Source organism: Histomonas meleagridis, assembly GCF_020186115.1.
Source record: "Histomonas meleagridis strain 2922-C6/04-10x chromosome Unknown contig_52, whole genome shotgun sequence".
NCBI lineage: Eukaryota > Parabasalia > Tritrichomonadida > Dientamoebidae > Histomonas > Histomonas meleagridis.
The window spans coordinates 88614-99471 of NW_027150895.1; the positions used below are offsets into that span (position 1 = coordinate 88614).

At 27.2% G+C, this 10858-nt stretch overlaps 2 protein-coding genes across 2 annotated transcripts; both read right to left on the reverse strand.

Annotated features, from left to right (window-relative positions):
• Positions 1 to 6089: 6089 nt before the first annotated feature.
• Positions 6090 to 6743, reverse strand: GO595_007390 (uncharacterized protein; the record flags this gene model as incomplete). Its single annotated transcript, XM_067920848.1, has 1 exon — positions 6090 to 6743. One exon carries the CDS (start codon positions 6741 to 6743, stop codon positions 6090 to 6092), a length of 654 nt encoding a protein of 217 aa, XP_067772450.1.
• A 2935-nt stretch (positions 6744 to 9678) lies between these two features.
• GO595_007391 (small GTP-binding protein) lies at positions 9679 to 10263 on the reverse strand (the record flags this gene model as incomplete). Its single annotated transcript, XM_067920851.1, has 1 exon — positions 9679 to 10263. The coding sequence occupies one exon, from the start codon at positions 10261 to 10263 to the stop codon at positions 9679 to 9681; it is 585 nt and encodes a 194-aa protein (XP_067772451.1).
• Positions 10264 to 10858: the final 595 nt, after the last annotated feature.

The following is a 10858-nucleotide window of genomic DNA, read 5'->3' on the forward strand; positions in this document are numbered from 1 at the left end:
TAATGTATAATGTATAATGTATAATGTATAATGTATAATGTATAATGTATAATGTATAATGTATAATGTATAATGTATAATGTATAATGTATAATGTATAATGTATAATGTATAATGTATAATGGATAATGTATAATGTATAATGTATAATGGATAATGGATAATGTATAATGGATAATGTATAATGTATAATGTATAATGTATAATGTATAATGTATAATGTATAATGTATAATGTATAATGTATAATGTATAATGTATAATGTATAATGTATAATGGATAATGGATAATGGATAATGGATAATGGATAATGGATAATGGATAATGTATAATGTATAATGTATAATGTATAATGTATAATGTATAATGTATAATGTATAATGTATAATGTATAATGTATAATGTATAATGGATAATGGATAATGGATAATGGATAATGGATAATGTATAATGTATAATGTATAATGTATAATGTATAATGTATAATGTATAATGTATAATGTATAATGTATAATGTATAATGTATAATGTATAATGGATAATGGATAATGGATAATGGATAATGGATAATGGATAATGGATAATGGATAATGTATAATGTATAATGTATAATGTATAATGGATAATGGATAATGGATAATGGATAATGGATAATGGATAATGGATAATGTATAATGTATAATGTATAATGTATAATGTATAATGTATAATGTATAATGTATAATGTATAATGTATAATGTATAATGTATAATGTATAATGGATAATGTATAATGTATAATGGATAATGTATAATGGATAATGTATAATGTATAATGTATAATGGATAATGGATAATGTATAATGGATAATGGATAATGGATAATGTATAATGTATAATGTATAATGTATAATGGATAATGGATAATGTATAATGGATAATGGATAATGGATAATGGATAATGTATAATGTATAATGTATAATGTATAATGGATAATGTATAATGTATAATGTATAATGTATAATGTATAATGTATAATGTATAATGTATAATGTATAATGTATAATGTATAATGTATAATGTATAATGTATAATGTATGTTATACATTACATTTTATAAAGTGTGTTAAATAAACAAAAGTTATTAATATAAAATTGAAATTAAATCATTATTTGCTTCCAAAATTCAAGTATTTTTTTTTGTTGATCTGACATTTTATATTTTACCAGAATTATCCTGACGAAAATAGGAAGTATCCAAAAAAAATTGAATAGGTGATATTTTCTCACAATTTCTAGTAATTTGAATACTCATTCAAAAATGGCATCATGAAAAAGAAAAATTTTTCAAATAAAATCATATACATAGAATATTTTAATAAAAATAATATACCACCATATGTTTTAACATATGGAAAATTTGATTATGATATTTATTATTTAAAATTTTTTTACTTTTTTTGATCTGCATTAATTACATCAAAAATTATTTTTTCTTCATTATATGCCATAAAATATATTTTCTACTTATATATATTATGTTTTTGATATTATTATTTTGAAATAAATAATTTAATTTTTTCGAGAATTTTTTAATTTTAAAATTTTTGATTTTTTTCTTGTTGTAATTATACTACAGTTCAAAAAGTCAAAAATTGAGTCGATAACCGTCCAAAAGTGTGTATGTTTAGGGTATAAAATTAGACTTCCCTTAGAAAAGTTAGAGATGCACAAACATATGGATGGACAGTCAAAAAACAAGATCCTTATCAAGTAGCATATATGGAATATTTACAATCGAAGTATGGTAATCCTACAAAAAGAAAACAATATGTAGCAGATGGAAATGAGATTAAATCTTTCAATGAATGGTTAAATAGTGAAGTAAGAGAAGTAAGTTATTCAAAACCATCTGATGATCCAATTGTTACATATAATCCTGCATATAATGACTTTAGGGCACAAGTGAAAACGGCTAATGATAACTTTCATAGAGATACTGGTGTTATGAATATATATAAATTACATAGTACTCCAAGAATAAGGTCAGCAAATGCAGTATTTACTAGTTTACTCGTTAAAGATGCATATTCTGAATTCACTGATAGTTTTATAAATAATAGTTAATATCTTGCAAAAATTAAAGGTTATTGTCCAATGCTTCAACTATTATCTGCACTATTTAAATCAATGATTATTCCTACAGTAGAAGTTATATTACAACAACATAATATTCCAGATATTGCAACAGGTAAAAAAAAATAAAATGCCAGAGACAGGTGAAAGTTATTATTCAACTGCTTGTAAAAAAGTTGTAACTGATATGATAAATGACCCTAATATTAAAAAAAATTGGTTGCCGAAATCAAAAATTATGTAAAAATATAAATTGATGTACCTATTGCACTAGAAGGTCAGTAAGTTAATAAACACAAATTTATAAAATCATTGTTTTTTTATGATTAAGATTAGTGATTTCTCACCCCATGTAGGGAAGAATAATACTGAACATAATAGTTCTAGTGCTAATTGTAAAGTTATTATTAATAATAACAATAGTGAAACACCAGCACATTATCCTGAAGTTAATGAAGAAACATCAAAAATAATTACAAGAGATACTGAACTTAATACTGATAATGCTAGTGCTTTATATAAACATATAGCTTTAACATTTAGTGCAATATTAAAAACAAATAATATGAAATTAATAGCAAATTTAATAAAAGATGATTGATAAAATATCTTGTCATCTCTCTTGTAATACCTGTAATTGGTATAACTTCCCAGTTTAAATCATTGTTCACTTGTGTTCCATCTATATATAACACATCTCCATAATTGATCAAATTATCAATTTCATCATCAATAATAATTAAAATAGCTATTAGTTTAACTTTTTTTACGTATGTTATTTCATTTACAAAATATGCTTTATTCTATTTTTATACATAATTAATTTTATCTTGATTGGATTCCAAATTCATTAAGTTTTTTTCGATATGCAAAAGTTGAAATCTGTTGTGTTGTTAGTGTTGCAATTTTTTGTTGTTCTAGAATATCATTTATTTGATAAGATGTTATTACTTCATTAGATAATTTATCTATAATTTTTTTTGTTCAATTCATTGTATGTTTATTAGCTGTTATAATTGGTCTTGTTTCATGATAATGCTGTGAACACATATAAGTATACAATATCACTCCAACATACTCTATTCCATTATCATTAATTATTGAGGTTTCTAATTTCCAATTACAATCTGATTTATTTGTTTTATTTTTTTTACTTCTTCCACCTTTTGAACAATGAAATTCACCATATTCTGAAGATAAATATTGTCTACTACTACTGATTTTGAAATCATAATTTAAGAGAATTTTATAAAATCATTTTCATTATCATTAATGGAAGCTCTTTATACGCTTCGAAGCGTATTACTCAAGTATTTAAAAATTAAAAATTTTCTCGAAATTAAAAATTGATTCTCGGTCAAAACTTCCATTTTTGATTGAGTTTAAATGTGAGAACAAAAAAAATAATCGAGTAATTTGAGACTGTTACTATTTTTTTATATATTTCTCGTTTTCGTCTTAATTCATTTTGAAATTTATTACATTTAATAGTAAAAATGTTTACGATGTATTGCTTAATTGCGCTTTTAGGTTTCTTAATTCTCTTTTGAGAGTTGCTATTTCACTGTCCTTTGATTCAAAACAATTCTTACTCCTCATTATTATATTAATCAGTCTCTGATGTACCACATTCTAATTCAAAATTCATACAAACTGGTCAGACCCAAACGTGCTGAATTTATGTAAACCATAGAAAATGATACGGAAATATCAAAAAACGCAGCGGATTCAAATATCATTCTAATATTATAACATTTTTCAAGAGAAAATTTTTTTATTTAATCGATTTATTATTATTATAATCCAATACACTCATATTATAATATGTGATAAAAACATTATTAGCATAAAAGATAATAAGAGAAATTATATAAAAAAGCACAAAATAACGAGAGATAACATTCTTAAAACCGAATAAATGTAAATGAAATTGATCTAACAATGCGCATGATATAACATATAAGAACATAATAACATATAAGGTATAATATGTGAGCATGATATAACATAGCACAACTCCATTCAGCACAAGAAAATATAATTCAAAATATAATTTTATTTAAGATAAATATCAATGAACCGAATTCAATAATGATTCTGTAATATCATTCCAGTTTAAGTTTAAACGAAGTTTTAAACCATTACTATGACTTATTTGACACATATTACTCATTACATTCCTTTTTTCAACAATTATTTCTGTGAATATATATTCATTTGTTACTTATATGGATTTTCATGTGCTGTATTGTCAGATGATGGTTTATTCTTACCATAGAAGCAAATAGTCTCAAGATTCACGCAAAGAAATGGATTTTTACTCTTTCCAATATTTCTTCTTCTTCATTGCAATCAATTACTTTTGTAAACTTTGTGTTTGCAATTAATTGAACTGCGGCCCTAAACATTTGATTTTGATTGTGAACAACATTCCATCTCCACATTGATTCTGATATATGACTTTGTTTTCATTGACTTTGTTTTCTGGGATTCCTTCATATCTTTTATTAATTTTTTTAAGTTCCCTCCAAAGTCTTTCTATCATTTGTTTGTGCGCTTTAGTTTCAGGATCAACAAAATTACATGAATGATTCACAGTTTCATGCTCGTAATCATTGTCATCATCAAGAAAGTCATATGCTTTTCAGCAATAAGAAATTATTTTTGTTTTGGGTAATATATGATTACGAATCTCTTCTTCTAATGTTTCTCTTGTTCGATCAGGTACAACAAAACAAAAAATTTGTCTATCTTCAACGCAAATTCCCCAAAAGATCCACACTTGATTTAAACCTCGTTAAACATTATATTTTCTTCGGCACATTAAAGTATCATCTATTTGAACAGTTTTACCAGTACCGCCAACAATAAGACCTTCTAAAGATGAAACATATGCATCACTTGCATTTCTAAATTGTTATGGACGGACAACATTGGAAATTATTTTATCCCTGTATAAAGTATTGAATTTCTATATTTTAAAAGAAGCATAAAGTGTTGAGTATTCATGAAACGAAAGGTTTCGATTGTCATATATTGAAAAAGCGAAACTTCATTGATTTTTTTACAATTGTTGAAGAGAAATATGCGAATAAAATGTACAATTGTACTGCATCAAGATTGTTTTTATAATATGTTAAAAAGTTATAATCAAAATCTACCAACTTTTTTAAACATTAATATTATATATATTATTAAATCTTTTGAATAAAAATTAGATAAGCAAAAAATTTTGTATAAGAATGATATTTATTACTCTCAACAATCCGACAATGAAAATTCCATCACTAGTTTATATTATTTAACTTCTTGAGATGTTGTCCTTCTTCTCCGAAATTCACCTGTCACTTTCCTATCGTTTTGGCGACGATCATTTATTTCATTAAAAAAATTGAATGAAACATTTGAGAATTCCTTACAATGTTGCCTATTTTGGTTTTTTTCCTCAAAATAAGCTCAAATGAAAATAAACCAACCAGATCAGATATGAAGAGACAGTGGAATAGGCCTCAAACCACCTTACGCAAAAATAGTAATATAATAATTCCATCATCATCTCCTGCGCCAACACTTGAAATGAAAATAATAGACTCTATATCATCTGACATAATTGCTGTAGATAAATTAGCTCAAGGAGCAATTATCCTTAGTGTTGTTGCACCTATTATTGGAATATTATCTTTTATACCAATGCTAATCATAAATTACTGTTTGAAAAGGAAAGCCATGAGAAGGCAGCTAGTCCCCTCAGGTACCATAATTACAACCATAAATTCCAAAGATTTACCAATATCACAAGAAAATGACTCACAAGATCTGCAAGAACCAGAAACACAAAATCAACCAAGTGAATCACAAGATTCATAAAATTTTAAAATATAATAAACATGTTTTGTAAATTCAATTTAAACATTGTTTTATTGACAAGATGATAAATTACAGTTACCAACCTGCTACCAAAACACATATTCCTTTAATTTACCCACTTTAGTTTTGTTTCACCAGTAATGATCTCATTATTGGAATCATTATTGGGACAATATAAGAATTTATCTGATACCGGAGTGACACAACAGTTCACACTTCCGATTATAAAATTACTGTCTTCATAGAAACGTTTTACTGCTCTGAGATCGTAAAATTGAATGATAAATTCATTATGATTAATTGGTACAATTTGTCGTACCTCACCGACGGATTTCATGGCACTAGTTATTTCTTCTTTTGTTAAGTTCAAATTGACTTTTTCATCTGGGGATTTTATATAAACAGAAAAGCAATTCTTTTCGAGAGTTTCATGTGAAGACAGATCAACAAAACTATAACGAAGCTTGTAGCCACTTATTTCAAAATCAGGACCATAGTAAACAAGTTGTGCTGCTGATCTGACGTCATAATACGTAACTATAAGTTTGGTATTACTTGGTTGGAATTTGGTGCTTACGACCTTGCCAAATTGGGAAAGATATTGTTTAATGAACTCAACATTAAATCCAACTGGTGATGTAACCAATACTTTATTGGTGACAAAGTTTGAAACTAATGTGGGTTTAGGTAGGCGGTGAATACGAATGTAAAGTTGTCTTTCGACTTTCGTCTTGTATGAAATTTGATCTGGACCAATCATCTGTGGTGTTAAAACCGCCAATGAAGATAAATCTAGTATTTAAGAAAAAATTAACGTTTTCATATTTAAATTTTTCAAAGAAATTTATCAACCTACTTTGATACTAAAAAATTAAACAAAATAGGCAAAAATACAAAAAATAATTAAGTAAATCACAGATGTATGAAAGAGAGAGATAAAATGAGAAATGAAACTATGTGTGTATATTGCCTTATTTAGTGATAAAAACGAATTTTTTTGGCTTATATGGAGATTTTTGTGATAAGGGAAGACAGATTTTCGAAATATCCTTTATTCATTGAGATAAGTATACTTAACTTAAATTAACCCTGAAATTCCTTGGTATTTCTTCCAAACTTTTACAATGATTGAAATTGAAACAAACATAGTCAATTTTCAGATGGAGGTATCTTCAATCGAAAAATTAAAACAATTTATTGAACGTGATCAAGCATCCTATGCAATTGAATTTTATACAGACAACCTCCAATCAGAAGAAAATAAAGACAGGCAAGTAGCATTCTATTTAAATCGTGCTTTAGCTAAATTATCAATACAAATGGTATCTTCTTCTATAGCTGATTGCAACTATGCTATTCAAATTGAGCCAACTTCTTTTGCTTATTTAATCCAAGGTGTTGCTTATTTGTGGCTTGGTGATGATTTTAATTCTGTAAATTCATTGCAAAAAGGGCTCGATTATGGAGGCCCCATTTCGTATTATACATTAATGCAATGTTTAGTTTGTAATCATAATCTTCGCACACATTTATATTCATTTAAATTTAAAGTCAATGACTTTCTAAATTTTATTGACGAATTTGATCCCCATCATATATACGATGACAGTGATACACAACATGCGTTTTCAGAGTTACGAAATAATTCATTAAATCATTCCATTGCACATTTTAATGTGATTATATCCAACAACAAGCATAACATTCAAGCGTACCGTGGGCGTGGTATTGCGTCTGTCTTAGTTGGTCAATGGAAACGAGCGATTGATGATTTGACGATAGTTATTGATTCACAAATTGACATTTCAGAGTGCTGTAAGTATCGTGCCATAGCACATGCTTCATTAGGGCAATACACGTGTGCCATAATTGATTTGTCCACCGCTATCTCACGTAATCCGAATGATTTTGAAGCAATTATTGAACGTGCCAAACTTCAAATGCTTCGCCGCTATTTCACTTTAGCTTTAAATGATTTCCGCAGTGTACCTGAACGATATTATGACAGCAAGATCTTCACGTTAATTTCGGAATGTTTTTATGCAATTGGAGATATCCCACATGCATCACATTCATTAACATGTGCATTTAATAACAATTCTAACGTTGATTATCGTACGTATTATATCTCATATTTAATTCGACGTGATCAAGGTCATATTAAAGAATCGATAACACATTTGATGAAAGCTCTTGAATTAATGCCATCATTTTTTTTATATAGAACAGCAGCCGATTATATGTATGAATGTGGGAATTATAAAAATTCTGTTTTATATTATAAGAACTCATTAAACTTAAAACAAAATGATGCTGATACATTATTAATGTATTCATTATCATTATTACAATCAAGTAATGAATATGAAGCATTAAAAATATTAAAAATTTTAAGTGAAGCTTCAAATAAGCAAAGTAATGATATTAATATATGTCAAATGAATTATAATAATATTAATGTTGGCGGTGATTTATTTAGTTTTGATAATAGTACTCCATTAACATTAAAAAGTTCATTATCGATTTATAAAACATTAATTAATTTAATTAATAATAAAGACAAAGAAATATCTGTAATATTAACAAATGATAATAACGAAATGAAAATTAAATCTGAAATTAATTTAAATGAATTTCATTTCATAAATAGTAATATACAATATACAAAAATCGAAAAGAAAATGATATCCGATGCTGATAGATTAGGATTAAAATGTTTACCTTTTGCACCCGAAGTAATTTCGAATCCACGAATTATTCGTTGTTTAGGTTTTAGTGTATTATATTTAACATATCAAATGAAAAACAATTATTTTATAAATAATAACATTTCTTGGATTGAAGCATTAAAACCTATACAAATCATTATGTCATATGCTGATTTACATAATGATATTAAATGGGTACATGAAAACAAGAATTACGCTCCTAAATTCTATTTACATCATGGAGAAAGACGTTCGCCACGTTTTGGCGTTGTCATTAAAAACGCTTTAAATATCATCAAAAATGATTTCGTGGATGAACTTGAAAATTGTAATATTAATGTTAATGACAACTTCGAAATGACGAAAATCCCAACTTTCGAAAATGTTTATAGTTTAATTCAAGAAGATTATATACATTTTGGGAAATGGGATACAAAGTTAAATATCGAATTAGCAACGCCAACAATTCATTTAAATTATTTGGGCGCGAATGGATTCGACTTATTTTTAATGCCGCCTCTCGATGAAAATGACTTCAAACAATACACTCGTTTCTTACAAAAAGCTTTTTCACTTCTTTTGGAAAGAACTAATTCCGAAATGCCTGTGATACTTTCTTTAGTAATCCTCGTAATATGGTTAATGCAACCATTGTCTCATTTCTCAGTAGAATTGGGAAATATAATTTTTCACGCTTATTTGTTGGCTTCAAGAGATTTGGAAGTCGAAAGATTACCTTCAAGTGAAGGCGAAATGTTCATAAAACAATTCGTCAAACCATCGCTTGAAAATTTGAATAAAAATTTGACAAATCATTTGAATGAAAAGGCCGTTAAGGCAAACGTGGATAAAGAAAGTTTGGATTTCTGGAAGAATTTACCAACTGTAGAGAAAATGTTCCAGTTGTTGGAGTTCAACGCTGAAAAGGATAATAAAGTTGATGATGTTTGATAGAATAAAAAATAAATTTTTATAAAAATTAATTTATTAGCAGCATTTGGTTTCGTCATTGGCTTCAGGTAAACCCGGCTGGATGTTGTTCTTTTTGTGGACAAATTGGTCACCTTGGTGATAAACTGTATCCGCAACTTTTTGAAATAGAAAATTGATGTTTCGGCCTGTAACAGCAGAGGTAGGAAAGAAGGAATAGCCGTGGTCTTGTGCAAATTTTTGGCCCATTGATATCTCAACAACAATATTATCTTCAAGATCAACTTTGTTACCTACAATAAAAATTGGTATATCAACACCAGCTGTTTCTTGAAAGGAAGTAATCCAAAATTGCAATGAATTAAAAGATTCTTGATCAGTAACATCATAAACAAAAATACCAGCGTTTGCATTTCTAAAGTAAACTGGACCAAGTGCTCTATACTTTTCTTGTCCAGCAGTGTCCCACACTTGAATTTCAACTTCTTCATCGTCAATCTTTTCTTTGTATGTGAAAAATGCAGCACCTATGGTTTCTGAATAATTTGAAGGTTTCTCACCTTTCACACGGCGGGTGATGATAGCTGTTTTACCTACACAAGAACTTCCAACTAAAACAACTCTATATTGAGGTTGAGTCATTTCAAAATTACAAGTAGATGTCACTTTTTGAACCTCGCTCAAAAAGTGACTTTATTCTCAACTTCTATCATTATAGCATAAAAAAAGATCTATTTAATTAAATAGAAAAGATCTATTTAAAAAATTAACTGGGAAAAACGTATGATAAATATTTATTCCTTCACACTCTATACATTTATTTCAAGAAGGAAATTGATTGATTGTTTCACCAATATAGCCAAGGTCGAAGCCATTTGGATACATTAATTACGAGTTTAAATAATTAATTATTTAAAATTTCATTTTTTTCCAAAACAGATAATCCTTTATACGTTTTATCAAAACGGAAGAAGTAAAAAGAAGACAAAAGTTATCGCTTTGGAAAACAATATGGTTTGGAGAAGAAGATTTACTCGAGGGCAAGAGGAAGTCAAAGATTTTCTAAGAACACAATATATTCTTCCAGGATTAGTTGTTAAAAGAAAACAACTTTGTAATATTGTCTTCAAAAGGACAGGTGGAAATCTAATTGCAGTAGCTTTACAAAAGTCCCCTTCCTTCTTGCAATAATTAATATTTTGTTCTCTGTTCCTTTTGCAAAATCTAAATATGCTCT